This window comes from Vipera berus, assembly GCF_964194415.1.
Source record: "Vipera berus genome assembly, chromosome: 1".
NCBI classification, from domain to species: domain Eukaryota; kingdom Metazoa; phylum Chordata; class Lepidosauria; order Squamata; family Viperidae; genus Vipera; species Vipera berus.
In genome coordinates this window covers 208,289,175-208,305,071 of record NC_138202.1, presented here as the reverse complement: position 1 = coordinate 208,305,071, position 15,897 = coordinate 208,289,175, and the positions used below count along the sequence as shown (strand labels likewise).

At 38.7% G+C, this 15,897-nt stretch overlaps 2 protein-coding genes across 2 annotated transcripts in view; one reads left to right on the top strand and one right to left on the bottom strand.

Moving 5' to 3' along the window:
* Nucleotides 1-592: 592 nt before the first annotated feature.
* On the top strand, nt 593-7,551 carry ALG11 (ALG11 alpha-1,2-mannosyltransferase). Its single transcript, XM_081319164.1, has 4 exons — nt 593-626; nt 1,944-2,177; nt 3,625-4,553; nt 6,979-7,551. Exons 1-4 carry the CDS (start codon nt 601-603, stop codon nt 7,248-7,250), a joined length of 1,461 nt encoding a protein of 486 aa, XP_081175290.1. The 5' UTR covers nt 593-600; the 3' UTR covers nt 7,251-7,551.
* A 225-nt stretch (nt 7,552-7,776) lies between these two features.
* Nucleotides 7,777-15,897, bottom strand: part of NEK5 (NIMA related kinase 5) — a 46,327-nt gene continuing 38,206 nt past the window's right edge. The window contains 4 exon segments of the mRNA XM_081346739.1: nt 7,777-8,525; nt 9,381-9,495; nt 11,145-11,282; nt 13,913-14,032. Coding sequence (XP_081202865.1) covers nt 8,306-8,525; nt 9,381-9,495; nt 11,145-11,282; nt 13,913-14,032 — 593 coding nt within the window. The 3' untranslated portion in view covers nt 7,777-8,305.

Sequence of the window (15,897 nt, the reverse complement as noted above, 5' to 3'; positions counted from 1 at the left end):
GAAAGACGTGGCAGTTTATGGTAGTCAAAATTTAGGAGGAGTCTGACAGCAGTTTTTCCGACTAACACTTGTCATTAAATGACATAAGCTTCGTGGGCTGCAGATCTCTTTATCGGCAGCATTAAAGAAGGTGTTTTGGCAACCGATGGCAACCTCCAGCGATGGCACTCTTCCTCGTCATAGAAACAGCAGGAGACTTTTGGCTCTTAGGAAAAGGAACGTAGGTTTTTGAACAACGAAGAGGCAGACATTGTAAATCTGGAGTTGTTGTGGCAAACGGGTCTACATGTTTTCGTCTCTCGGCTTGAAACGCTATCAACGATCAGAAACATTCATTTACAGTCCAGGGGTGGGGAACTATGGCCCTTTTATGACTTCTGGACTTCAACTCCCAGAATTCCTGAGCCGGCATGGCCGGCTTAGGAATTCTGGGAGTTGAAGTCTACAAGTCATAAAGGGGGCCATAGTTCCCCAGCCTCTGATTTACATCCACGCCCACATCCACAGTCCGTTTGGGAAGGGAATAGTGATTTCATGGCTAGAGCGTCCGGGCGGACCAAGGACTTCCGGGCCGGGAAGGCTACGATTTCCTCCCAGAAAATGGCGCGGTTCAATCAATTCTTCAGGTAAGAGTTGCCGTTGTGATATTTTTTAAAGAGTAACAGATATATCGCGACACCTGACAATTCACTTGCTAGATTCCATTCCTACCATCAAATGCAAGGACCTGAGACAGCCGAGGCAGCGTTTTAATCGTGAAGCGGAAACTACAGGGAAATCTCCCAGCTGCATATATATAGGTGTCGTAGGGCGTTTTGCATTTTTCTTCTAAAAGCTAAAAATTAATGCGAAAGAGGCTTAAGCCAAAACGTGCAACCTACTGCTCAAAAGAAAGGCAAAATGGCACGCCAAGTTGCTTCGTGCTCCTTTTTTATTATTATTCTTCAACTGTATGAATTTGACAGATCAGCTTTTTGCCTCTTTCCCACTGAAATGCGTACCATTTTACCGGGATGCTCCCGCTATTGAGAACAGAGGATCTCGATTCAAGAGTGAGTAGCAATCACGGTGATAGATTTGCATCGTCAGTCAACCTGTCTTGCATAAACCTCTCAGATACCCTTGTTACAGAATGCCTTGAAATCGAATCCTTTCCGATTGCGAACACAAGCGAGCAAGTCGATATCATCCATTTATTTTGGGGTTGCGGTGAAGGTGCTGGGCCAGAAAACCAGGAAGTTGTGAGTTCTAGGCCTCCTTTCTGCATGAAAGCTGGCTGGGTGACACTGGACCAATTACTTTTCCACAGCCCACCTCACTTGTCAAAATGTTGTGGGGAAAATAGGAAGTGGGAGTATTAGGTATGTTCACAGCCTTTTGAGATAATAATCCATCTGGGTGGATGCTGTTTAAATATACACAGACCTGAAAAGCCCATTCTTTGTGACAGCTACATTGCTGAGTACATATAAAAGCGGTAGTCTCCAACTCTACAGGTAGCCCTTACATATTACAGTAGATGGTTTCTTGATAAAAAAATATATTATGCAGTATGGCTGAACCTACAAGACCTGTGGATATGTACTGGTTTTGAAAGCTGGCTAAAGAGTTGCCACTGCTCTTACTTCTCCATCAGTGTAAGAGAATACCCCTTTATGATAACTGGTGAGATAACAAACACATTTCTTAATAGGGGATCAAATAAATTGATTTTCTTTTTCTGCCTTTTTGGTAAAATTTAAGTTCTGCTCTGTGGATGGTGTTCTTGCACTTTGGCCCTCACAGCTGATTTACTTAAACAGATGACAGCATTAATATATGTTATTAATAAGAATACAACCATTTCAAGCATTGTTTATCTTTTCTAAGTTTCTGAATTGCTTCCAGAGCTCAGTATGACATGTTAAGGCTATATTTCAACATTCCCTTTTTTTTCTCTCCAGATTGCTCTATTCATTGTTTATACCTGCCTTGATATTAAGTGGAAGTTTATTTCTCTGTCTGTTGCTTCTACTCTGTGGTTTACGATTCTGGCTTCAACGACAGAGAAATCTGCTAACGCCTCCAGGGAATGATGGCAAAAGGCCACTTGTAGTTGCATTTTTCCATCCATATTGTAATGCTGGTGGTGGTGGAGAGAGAGTGCTATGGTGTGCTTTAAGAGCTTTACAGAAAAAGTAAGTAAACACATTTTCATGCTTAGCTGTATGTATTACTGTATCTTTTGCATTTGGAGGCTATCTTCTGGAATATTGGCTATTCCTGCCAGCTTGGTGTCATCTGCAAATTTGATGAGTTCCCCTTCTAGCCCCTTGTCTAAATCATTGATGAAGATATTGAAGAATACTGATGAAAATATTGAAGAATAGTTCAGTTTTGAGTCAAATGTATATAATTAACTAGAGAACTCACACCGTTGGGTCATTGTTTCAAACGTATTTCCTTACCTAAATAGAGAAATAGAATGACCAAGGGCAGGCAAAAAAAAAGTGGATGTAAAAGTGACTTCTGACTTCCCCATTGAGTTCCTTGTGGGAATCTGGCGGGGAGCATTGGAAATCCCCTCCCTTCCAGGCAGCTAAGTGGCTGATACTGGGTGGGAGAGGGAACAAGGGATTGTGAGCTGGTTGGGGAACTGTCACACAACATTGAAAATGAAGATCATGTGACCGCAACAGCCATGCAGTAGCAGCACTGAAACAGCCAAAACTTCCCCAAATTTCATTCCCTTGAGAGTCATGGGTCCCAGATTTTGGACACAATCTGTAAGTTAGCCCATTTGAGGTACCTTGATTCAAAAATGGTTGCCCTATTGCTGTCCCAGCCCAAGGTTCATTGCCTCGTGTGCCCAGGCCCAATGCTGAATACACTGAAGTAGAAATTGAAAACAAAAGTTTGAGTGACAATGGGAAATCTCCCTCAAAGCTGTTGTAACCCACCAATGTCCCATGGTGGCTTTTATGCAGCAATTACCATTTTTCACCCAGTTAAAGGTCATGACAGTGAGCATTGTAGTAGTATATCACATGGGGCCATTCTTAGATAATAGTGAATACATTTAAGGAAAAACCCTAAGTAAACCATGCTTAGGTTTACATTGTCAGAAACCTAATTTAGAATTTATTTTAACATATATGATTGGAATATAATTTAGAACATACACACATACAAAACATTTGTCTGTCTCTATCTCTTGTGAGGTGGACCTAATAAAAACTTGTGTGATGCCCTAAAATGGATTGAAGCTGATATAGCATATGATTTCTTCTTAAGAAACCAACTATAGAACTGTGCTGTGGGGGTAGTGTAACAGTATAATTAATCATATTTCCTCATTTAAAAGATTTGTAAATAAAAAAGAATAGCAATCTAAGAGGGATTTTTGCAGTTGGGAGCTATTTAGATTGATTACTCATAAGTTCATTTGTGTGGTCCCTTCGTTTGTTAATTTTTGGGCAGGTGGGGGGGGGAGCTTCTCCAGACCTTGATAGGGAAATCTTTTGGGAGTGACTTTTTAAATATCCAGGTAGTATATAGCATTAAGCTGTAGATTCAAAATTGGCCAAAAAGAAAACAAAATGCCTGCATCTGAAATATTTTAATAGGAAAACTTTTTATTTCCAGGTACAAGGATGCCTCCTATGTTGTCTACACAGGTGATACTGGTGCTACAGCTGTGAATATTCTTGAAGGTGCATACAGGCGATTCAACATTAGACTGAAATACCCTGTGAAGTTTGTGTTCTTGAATAGGCGCTACTTAGTAGAAGCTTCCCGCTATCCATATTTCACTCTGTTAGGTCAGAGCTTAGGATCTCTGGTTCTTGGCTGGGAAGCTCTTATGAAGTGTATCCCAGATATTTACATTGACTCCATGGGTTATGCATTCACACTTCCTCTCTTTAAATATCTGGGAGGTTGCAGAATAGGATGTTATGTTCACTATCCTACAATCAGTACTGATATGCTTTCCGTGGTCAGAAATCAGCGCGCACAATTTAATAATGCAGCCATTATCACAAAAAATCCCCTTTTAAGTAAAATGAAACTTGTATATTATTACTTTTTTGCTTCCATATATGGGTTAGTTGGTTCTTGTAGTGACACTGTCATGGTTAATTCTACATGGACTCTCAATCACATTCTTTCCCTCTGGAGGTGTAGCGACCGCACAAGCATTGTGTACCCACCTTGTGATGTACAGACTTTCCTGGATATTCCACTACAAGAAGAAAGCAGGATTATAAAACCAACAATTGTTTCTATAAGCCAATTCAGGCCAGAGAAAGACCACTCCCTGCAGATTAGAGCCTTTGCTAAATTGTTGGCAAAAACTGAAGGACAGCAACTATTGCCAAAACTTATTTTGATTGGGGGCTGTCGTAACCTAGAAGATGAGCAGCGTGTAAATGAACTTAAGAAGCTCTGTCTAGAGTTAGGCGTTGAAGAAAAGGTGGAATTCAAAATTAATATTCCATTCGAAGAACTAAAGAGGCATCTGGCTGATGCTACTATTGGACTTCACACCATGTGGAATGAACATTTTGGAATTGGTAGGTATTTTTGTGTATGTTCTATAAACTGCTTCTTAGAAAATTTTGGTTAGTAAAACAGATTTTGTAATTTAAGATTGAATTTGCATTAAAAAGTGGCATACTCCTCAATATTACCTCAAATTGGCATGGCGATTTACTATACTGCCTGACCTAAAATGGTCCTTGTATATAAACTGCCATGAATACTTGCTATTAATAACCAGATACTCTATTCTCATCAAGATTTTATGTGATTATCTCAGGTTTTCTCTGTTCACTCATAGTTCTAAAAAGCAGCAAGTAATACTTATGATTCACATAATGTCATAAACATTATACGTGATTAACTCTGAAATTTGTTTAATATTTTTGATATTCATGGCCAAATTGTCAGCTGTCTTAAATACTGAAACTGAATACTTAGGAATTTTAAATAAGACGTAGAGATCAACAAGTAAGAGGCAATTGTTCCAGAAACCCATAACAGTGAAATATTTGATAGGAGATACACTAGTCTGCTGCAACATATTGAATATTTCTCTGAAATTTATTTAATAGTATCTATAAGGTAAAGGTAAAGGTTCCCCCGCACATGCGTGCTAGTCGTTTCCGACTCTAGGGGCCGGTGCTCATCTCCGTTTCAAAGCCGAAGAGCCAGCGCTTGTCCGAGGACGTCTCCGTGGTCATGTGGCCGGCATGACTAGACGCCAAAGGCGCACGGAACGCTGTTACCTTCCCACCGTAGTGGTCCCTATTTTTCTACTTGCATTTTTACGTGCTTTCGAACTGCTAGGTTGGCAGAAGAATAGTATCTATAGCCTGCCCCAATTGTGCAAACTGAGAGGTAACCAATATTAAATCAATCCATTATATGAACACAATGTTCGGTCCGGGTCTGGATGGGGAGAAACAGGCTTCGTTTCAATCCTGCCAAGACTGAGTGGCTGTACATACCGGCATCTCGGGTCAACCAGACTATTCCATCTCTAACGATGGGGGGTGAGGTGTTACCCCCCGTTGATAGGGCTCGCAATTTGGGCGTCCTGGATTCGCAGCTCACTTTTGAAGACCATATAGGAGCTGTGACCAGGGGGGCTTTTGCCCAGGTTCGCCTGGTGCGCCAGTTGCGACCCTACCTGGACCGAGATGCCCTACGCACAGTCACTCATGCGCTTGTGACCTCCCGTTTAGACTACTGCAACGCTCTCTACATGGGGCTGCCCTTGAGGACCACCCGGAGGCTTCAACTGGTGCAGAATGCGGCCGCGCGAGTAGTGATGGGGGTCTCCCGATACTCCCATGTAACACCTCTACTCCGCGAGCTGCATTGGCTTCCAGTTGCCCTTCGGGTGAGATTCAAGGTGCTGGTGATGACCTATAAAGCCCTAAATGGCGAGGGTCCGGGATATTTGAGGGAACACCTGCTGCCAGCATCAAGTTCCCTTCGTCCAGTGCGCTCCCACAGGGAGGGTCTCCTCAGGGTGCCACCGGTAAGAGATTGCCGGCGGACGACACCCAGGGATAGGGCCTTCTCAGTGGGTGCGCCTGCCCTGTGGAACCAGCTGCCTGCGGAGCTTAGGACTGCCCCCAACCTCCGTTCATTCCGCCGGGACCTGAAGATCTGGCTCTTCGAGCTCTCTGGCCGAGGCTAAGAATATTTTAATTTTAATTTTAACTGGGTTTTAATTTTCTCAGGGTTCTATTTAATCTCTTTTAATTTGTTTTAACGTTTGTATTGACTGTTTTTTAAATGCCCTGTAAACCGCCCTGAGTCCTTCGGGAAAGGGCAGTATATAAATCTAAATAAAATAAAATAAAAATAAAAAATAAATATAAGAGTACATCCAATACATTTGAATTGAACTCAGGCTTATTAGCAACCAATAGTAGGACCTCAAAATAGTGTCACTCTGCTCTACCACGTTTTTCTACTCAATCTAGATACTGCAGTACATTCTGTATCACTTGTAGCTTCTGGGTTGTCTTCAAAGGTAGCCTGGTACAGAGTGCAGGAGTTACGGTTGCCAAGGCATTGTTCTTCAGATAGGACTGTAAATGTTGCACCAGCCAAAGCTGGATAAAGCTTCTTTTGCCCATGGTCTCCCCTTACTGTTGAAGCAAGAGCTGCCAGTCAAGGAGACCACATCTTTAAATTTCCTCTGAGTAATTGGATTTTGTGACTGCAGGATCAGGACTTGAATCTTAGGACAAGCAGAAATGTACTCTGATGACTCCTTTTTAGAAAGCATTCTTTACCTGGCTGTTTTCAAATTTGCACCACTTTTCTGGTGCAAGAGGGACATGTGCTACTTTAAAATCAGAAAAGAGAAGAGTCTAAATTGTGCCTTTTCTATGCAAAATTGCAGTAGAGAATGGAATTCTTGATTAAGAAATAATGAAAGAACCACAGTATTAACAGCAATCTGTTCTATGTCTTTTATAGGAATTGTTGAATGTATGGCTGCTGGCACAATTATTCTTGCTCACAATTCTGGAGGTCCAAAATTAGATATTGTGGTACCCTATGAAAGAAATATTACTGGATTTCTAGCAGAAGATGAAGATGGCTATGCAGACTCCATGGCTCATATCTTTTCATTATCTCCTGCCAAAAAGTTGCAGATCAGACAGAGTGCTCGTGAATCTGTGAAGAGGTTTGCTGATCAAGAATTTGAGGAAACGTTCCTATTATCTGTAGAGCAGCTATTTAAATAAAATATTTTGCTTATAAATATATGACATACTTGAGTTATTATGGCACTATAAATTATACATGTTCTACATTTCTATAATGTAATAAAGATTTTAATTTTTAAATACTGAAGATATCCTGATAGAGCACATTTCTTTGAGAGATTTTTATTTTATAATGTCAGATAGTATTTAAGGTCCCACTTATCTTCCAAAAATTATCACAAAATATCCAATGTTCAGTAGTGATTACCTAATTCTTGTCATAATAGCATTGAGCATATATTTTTAATGAATTAATTGTATAAAGACTTACATCTATTTCATCATTTTACTTCTTCCCATAATCTATTCTTTTAACTAAAATCTATATACGGTAATTCATCCAAGATTGAATGCCTAAAAGTTTTCATTACAGATCAACAATCAAAATGTTTATTGAAAAATGTGTCCTCTGAAACCATCCAAATTGAACATTATCTGAAGTTGTTAGATAGCATATATGATAATGACCTCAGAAAAATCAATTTATATATGAATTTGTGTTTTTTTTCTTTGAAAGGATTGCTGAGGCACATAGAACTGAATTCCCCACTCAAAATTAGTACATTCAATGAAGTTAGATTAAAATAATCTTAACTTTTGCTGTCATACTGAGATATATTTCCCCTATTAGAGAATTCAAATACTTAAGCTCCCTCACCGACAGAATTAGTCCAGCCCAGATCCAGGTTTACCATTTTATTGAGAATTAGATCTAGATTAAGTTAAGATCTGTTTTCATCCAAAAAATGAAACATGGTGATGAGTAGTGAAGCTCTATATTTACTGGCGTTATAAATTTGATTATTGAGGTGCATCCTTGAAAGTATCTACATTGACAGTTTATTAATGGCAAAGAGATATATACAAACCAAGAGAGAGAAGAATTCCAGCTCTAGAGATATTTACTTTGGTATACTAGGCTACTGTGTAAAATTTATAATGAAAATATTAAGCACCCACTTTCTAAACTCTGGCCTTAACATGTATACAATTGGTTATTATTAATTCTTAAGTATTTATTACCCAAGAATGTGTTAACTGATTGCACTTTGTTTTTCTCCAGTCAAGTCATTATTATCTTCCAAACTGTCATTAGATTTGCTAAGTTTGCTATCGTCTGTAGATTGTTTTTGTTCTTCCATGTTTGCCAATTCAACTGGACTTTTTGAAATTTCCTCCTCTAGAGATGTTACCACATTTTCTAAAGATTCCACTAGCTCATCTCTCAGTTCATCTTCAGATTCTTCAAAGTTTCTGGACAAGACAAAAAAATAGTGTTATGTTTTTATTAAATTATCAAAACGCTATGTTTACAAATAGGGTAGCACTTCTGAGTACTAGATGGTACATCTAGTACATAACATCTATATAACAGGCTTTGTTGAATGCAGAATCTGAAAGGATTATGATTTGGGCAGAATGGTCAAAATGATATTTATACAAAGACGTGCTCTTATAGATCCATTAAATAAACAATATCATGTCTCTATAGCAGTCTATTATTGGTGTATATATTTGAATCCATTGTATATAGAAAACTAGAGTGATACAGTGTCACTGTGAGGGCCTTTAGTTATGCAAATTCATAGCTCCACACAATTCCAGCCAGCTAATAAACTCAACAATGGGCATGCAAGCTCCTTGTTATCTTAGTGGAATTTATTATCTAGATGAATTATCTATGTGCGGTGTAATGTTTTATAAGCCCATTCATACAATTAATTTTGAATGCTGCAATTGGGAATTGATTAGATAACTGCAAAATTTAACCCATCACAACAGCTTACTAATCACTCATATTGATTCAAGCATCAATTCATTCATCATCACTTAAACTTATAATAAAACATGAGTTCAGTTGTGGGTGGGCTGAAAGACTCTCCATTACTTTTTAGACATGCAGAACAAACTTGTTTCTGATTGGCGGTATTTTAATTTATTGTTTTGTCTCAATACATGTATTTGATGTGATTGTCATTCTCAGCTTTTGTATACTTGTACAGATATTAAAATCGAGGCTATTAGTTAAAAAATGTGTGCTGAACAAAAGGTAGTATGAACAGCTTTTCAAAGGACTAAGTTATACATCCAGTTGTTGTAATAACTTACGTATCATCATCATCATCAGATCTTGGATCAAGTTTACTTTCATCTGGGTTAGCAGCCAAATTAACTTCTGGAGCATCTTTAATAGATTCTGGAATCTCGTGATTTATTGTTTCTTCTGAAAGAACAGTATTTTCATTTCATAGTGATTTCATATACCAAGTTTCATGTACCATTTCATGAAATGTACCAAGATAGCTTGAACTAATACTAAAAATATACTGTATTAAAAATAAAAGTTCTAGAGTAAGATGGAAGACTGCTTTCATATTCAGAAGTCTATACTAATTTTATATAAATGTATTCCTTATTTCATCTGATTCTTGCTTTGCTAAAGTACTATGTGCTTAAATTTGATTTGTTGAATATCCCACAACTGACTAAACAATAAATCATGGTTTATATAATTTGCAAGCTACAGTGGCAGAGCTCACTTAAAACCAAACATTATGGCTTAAGTTGCCAAGTGAATCCAATTTATGTGTAAATTGACAGGTTTATCTTTTAACTTTGAATGTAATATTTCAATTGCTGACCTGTCAGGACTGACTCTGCTCAGTCTTAATTAAAACTTGTTCCTAAACAAAAGGTCTTAGCTTTTAACTCTTGGGAAAATATTTGATATATTCATATTTGAGTTAATGTTTCAACATCTATCTAAGCTGTATTTAGTAAACTATTAAAATTGTTTGTCAACACAGTATACACATTAGCTTCTAAATTGTGAAACTGACTGTGTTGCTCATTGGTTACATAAGAGTCTGAAATTCCTAACCAGTTTTAATGATTCGTCCATTTATTCCATTTAGTAATTACTAAATTCTAATTACTTAGAAACAAGCATCAATAGCCTCCATGGAACTTAACTCCCAGAAAAAGTGAGATGAAAAATTAAAAGGATGTTATCAACAAAATGTCTTTTCTCTAAAGTGAATGTTTTAAAGTAAATTAATTATATGGCCTAATGATTGGTGATTCACTCTCTTTCATATATTAAAAAAATCCCATTATAAAGAATTGATCATTCTAACAGAATGCAAAAATGTATAAGAAAATAAGGCTGCCACCTCATGTAAAAACTCAAGTAAATATTGCTGGTTTAAAGTTACATCATCATTGTAATTAATATAATTGTGTGTACATACATACTTATGTGTATGTGTATGTATGTGTGTATATATATATATATATGTGTGTGTGTGTGTGTGTGTATAGTGAGAGAGAGAGAATGTGTGTGTGGGGTATATTATTGTTATACTTCGCAACGTTTATCATTTACCTTGTTGCTTATAAGCAGGCAAATGATTTTGATTTCATTTTTAATGTGACTTATAATTTTTGCATGCACATAACATTTAGAAATTACTTTTACAGTATTTAGATATATTTCTGTCATATTTTTAATTATTTTTTTAATATTTATTCCTCTTATCCTCTTAGAATGACCTCTCTTATGATGAGGGCATGCACATTTACTTCCCTGTGCACAACTTCCTCTTTCCTTCTTGGAATATTCCAAATATATTCTACACAGTCCCTAGCCTAGGACACTGCAGCAGAAATTGGGGAAGTGAGGAAATAATGGAAGAAGTATCTATTCCACTTTTCCACCTGTACATGGACACCAGTGGATCCAAATCTTAGATGCCACTCTAGTTTTAGTCTAGTTTAACCTGTTATGCAGAGATATCCTTACTTATTGCATTAATTGTTAAATAAAAAAATCATTAACTTCAAATAATAAAAGATGCAAAAAAAACAACTTACTATGTTCTTCAGTTTGGCACAAGGTGTCACTGGTACATTCTGCTTCTGCTAACATATTCATTAGAGTACTTGGTAACTTGGGGCTCCATTTTTTCCTAGTTTCAGGGAACTCAGATTGTATTTCATTTACCTGGCCAGCTGAGGGGGAAAAAAGTTACCTTCCTTATACAGGTAATCCTTGACAGGTATACTTCACTGAAAAAAAGTTACTTATGACGATTTTCACACTTAAATCATTACAGCATCCCTGTGGTCATGTGATAAAAAGTAGGACGCTTAGCAACTGGCAAATACTTTATGATGGTTGCAGTGTTCCAGTGTCACATGATCACAAGCAAAGTCAATGGGGTAGCCAGATTCACTTTACAACCATGTTACTAACTTAACTGCAGTGATTTACTTAACAATTGTCAGAAGTATGGTCATAAAAATGGGGTAGAATTCACTTAACAACTGTCTTGCTTAGCAACAGAAATTTTGGGCTCAGTTGTGGTCATAAGTCAAGGACTACCTGTATTTTGAAAAAAAAAATATTAATATAGATTTGATCCTCTTTGTGATCCATTTCCATTTTTTTCCATCTCTCCCTTTTTTCAATCCTGAAAACTACTGAATTATCCTTCAATGAAGATTACACGTCCTAACTTAACAATTGATCACTTATGTTATGATTGGTTTGGGGTTCTATAGATTCTGAAGATTGGTCACACACACCCCCTCCATTTTAGCTTAAAGCCCTCCTGATGAGTTGGGCCACTCTTTTTCCAAGTACATTTTCCCCTGTTTTCGTGAGGTGCAGCTCATCCCTTGCCAAGAGTCCTTCGCGTAGGATATGTAGTCCAGATGACAGATTCAAAATTACTTATGATCCAACCTTGAAGTTATAACTGTCACACACACCCCCCCTTTATGGTCACGTGATCGCATTTCGGATGCTTGGCAGCCAGCTTGTATTTATGACAGGTTGTGCTGTGTCCTGCAGTCATCTGACTAACTTGCAATGTTTTGCTGGATCTGCTGAACGAACAAGTGGTTTACTTCACTATGTGATTCCTTTAAAGGCTACAGTGATTTGCTTTGTGACCACTGTAAAAACAAGACATAAAACTGAGTCTGCTCACATGATGACCTGCTTAATGACTGCACGGACTTACAACGAAAAATTCTGGGCTCAAGTAATTAAGTGATAATTACTTGTAGTGAACATTAATTTGTTGATGAGACAAAACCAATTATCTAGGCCAGGGCTTTTCAGCCAGTTGTACGGGTACCACTTGTGGTACATTGAAACCTGGCAGGTGGTACGTGACCATCCTAGAAAAGTGGTAGCGGGGGAGGGGAATGAGCTGAACCGGTGGCAGCACCACGTGAGATGGCTGGAGCTGCAGGGCTGTCAGGGCTCAGCGGAAGCGCCAGGATCAGCGCCAGGCTCCAGCTGGAGCTCGGTGCTGATCCTGGCGCTTCTGAGCCCAGAAGAAGTGCCGATCAGCTGGAATGTTGCAGCATCTCCAGGGTCTTGTGATTTACATTCAGATGCTTGGCAACTGATTCATTTTTTCAGTGCCATTGTAACTCAGAACAGTCACTAAGCAAACTTTTGTAAGTTGAGGACTACCTGTACTTCATCACTTTTTTCCTTTTTTTTGGTGATCAGGTTTTTAACACCTTGCTAGGCGACTGGTGGTACTCGGATGTTGCCATATCCTAAAAGTGGTACAATGGGTGAAAAGGTTGAAAAGTCCTGCTCTAGGCTGTGCAGAACCACACTGATAGTTCAAGAAACCACATGCAGAATAATGCACAGCAACACTGGAGACGGAAGTACTACTACTTCAAGTCAGGCATTTTGTGTCTCCTTGCACCAGGAGGAGGGCTCTCAAAGAGGAGTCCTATCTAGAATGTTGAAGACTATAAATTCTATTTCAATCCTAGAAATATTCTGCCTGGTAGAACAACCTGGAATCATTTTATCTCTCACTGGAGCTCTTAGTCAGCCTTTCCATATCGTTCGTCAGAATTCCACAAATCTTTGTAATGGATGTTTGGGAGAGCAACGGTGCCCGTGGAAAAGTAGGATACTTTTATTTGTTTTATTTCTCCTCTTGGCCCGTGAAAAAAGGATACTTTTATCACTGAGTGACAGATTTCATACTTCTACGCTTGTTCTCATGGGTACTCTATCACAGGTATTATCAAACTATTTTTCCTAAATTAGTTTGTATCAGTGTTAAGACTGTATTGACTGCTTTTGTGCTTTAGTTTGACTATAAAGTGGGCTGAATATGATGTAATAAAAAATTGGGTTATATTTTTGAAGCAATAGAATTTAAAAAGCAAACATATTGAGTTGGGAATAATCAGGAAACACAATGAACAAGTTGTTGGTATCTTTTTTAAAGGATGCCTTACTTTATAGAAAAGCACCTAAGACTTATATACCGCTTCACAGTGCTTTACTCTCTGAGCAGTTTACAGAGTCGGCATATTGCCCCCCAACAATCTGGCTCCCCATTTTACTGACCTCAGAAGGATGGAAGGCTGAGTCAACCTTGAGCCCTGCCAGGATCAAGCTGCTGGCAGTCGGCAGAGTTAGCCTGCAATACTGCATGCATGCAGTGGTACTGTGCCACCACAACTCTTACATCTTGAAAACTACTGAAATAATAGTTCAGATCAGAATGGAAACCTAAGGTCCACTGCATTTCATTTCTTAAGATATAGCAAACAAATTTTATTTAAGACAAAGCAAAGTATTTCAAAAAGGTCACCTTCATCCATAGTATTCCATACAGATGTGGCATCTACATTTTCTAAGACATTCAGCAGTGTCTGTGGAGTTGAGAGTTGCCAGTGTTTTCTGTCATTTATCACATCTTCATTGTCCGCTTCTAAGGAGAGAGAGAAATCTTTTATTATTTTTTCAGAAAGGATATAATATTGATGCTAATTATAGCTTATTCATGCAATTATCTCCAGGTAATCCTTGACTTACAACAGTTCGTTTAATGGCCATTCAAAGTTATAATGGCACTAAAAGTGACTTATGACCATTTTTCACATTTATGACCGTTGCAGCATCCCATGGTCACATGATCCAAATTCAGATTGTTAGCAACTGACTCACTTTTACAATGGTTGCAGTGTCCCGGGGTCATGTGATCACCTTTTGGGACCTTCTGACAAGCAGAGTCCATGGCGAAGCCGGATTCATTTAACAGCTGTGTTATTAACTTAACGGCAGTGATTCACTTAACAGCTGTGGCAAGAAAGGTTGTAAAATGGAGCAAAACTCACTTAGCAAAGGTCTCACTTAGCAACATAAACACGCTCAATTGTGGTCATAAGTTGAGGACTACCTGTATTTCATCTAGGAGGTAATTTTTTTTGCAGCAGTCTTATGATAAAATTTTGTTTAAAAGCCATTATTGTTATGGGCTAAGTAATCAGTATTAAATTTCTCAAAACACTATCAGATGCAGATTGCAGTTCCTATATGACCAACACAGAGGTGGACATTCTACAACAGGAAAGTGAGAGTTCTCAAAAATGTATATTTATTATAAAACAGAGATTTGATATGGAGAAATGCAACTATTTGATAACAAGAACATGATTATTGACTGACAGATTAATGAAATGTCTACATCTGTCCATCTGTCCAGAGAAACTGGCTAGCAAGCCTAACAGAAATTAGTATTAGAAACACAAACAAAACTTAAGTTGCAGCCCCTATAAAAAATAACAGTTTCCCCTACAGCCTATAATATACACAAAACTTCAATAAATTAACATCTGAGCCTTGGTACCTGAGGAAAGAGCCAGGTCTTCATAACCTTCCAAAAGCCAAGTAAAGTTAGGATTCTCCATAGCTCTAGAGGTGGAGTTGTTCCAAAGGACAGGCATCACGATAGGCAAAGCATACTTTCTAAGATCTTTTAGATCAGGGGTCCCCAACCCCCGGTCCGTGGACTGGCACTGGGCTGCGGCATGCCAGAAACCGGTCCACGCAAACAAGCGAAGCCTCATCTGCGGGATGCAGGCAATACACGAAACCAAATCCCCTCCGGTCCATGGAAAAAACTTCTCTCCACGGAACCGGTCCCTGGTGCTCAAAAGGTTGGGGACCTCTGTGTTAGATGACTTTTTTTTTCTTCACTAAGGGAACCCAAAACATAGGAATGGAGGCAGAAACCGTCAGTAACCTGGTTCCAGAGAATGCAGGGCTTTTAAGGTAACCACCAGGCCAATCACCTTCCCAGCAACCCTCCCCAGAAAATTGGTCAATACGGCTGGGTCCAGCAATGGCTTCTTAAGGAACAGACAGACCACAACATCCTTCAAGGCCAGAGGAATCTCACCTTCCTGCAAAGACCTATTTGCCACTGCTTGAAACCTGCTACATATTTTTATTTTTTATTTTTATTTTAATTCCATTTATATCCCGCCCTTCTCCGAAGACTCAGGGCGGCTTACAAGCTTAGCAGTAGCCTTCATTCTATGTATATGCCTGCTTATTAGGGCTTTCACACACACCCCAAGCGGCATTATTACAAAGTCAGCTTATTACCCCCAACAATCTGGGTCCTCATTTTACCTACCTCGGAAGGATGGAAGGCTGAGTCAACATAAAACTTCCTGGGTAGCTAGGACCTACTAGGAGGGACATGGATCTAACATATAGATGATGGCAAGATGCAACACCCCAAGGATCCTGTCCAATTCCTCAGGAATAGGATGGGGGATTATTGTTTTT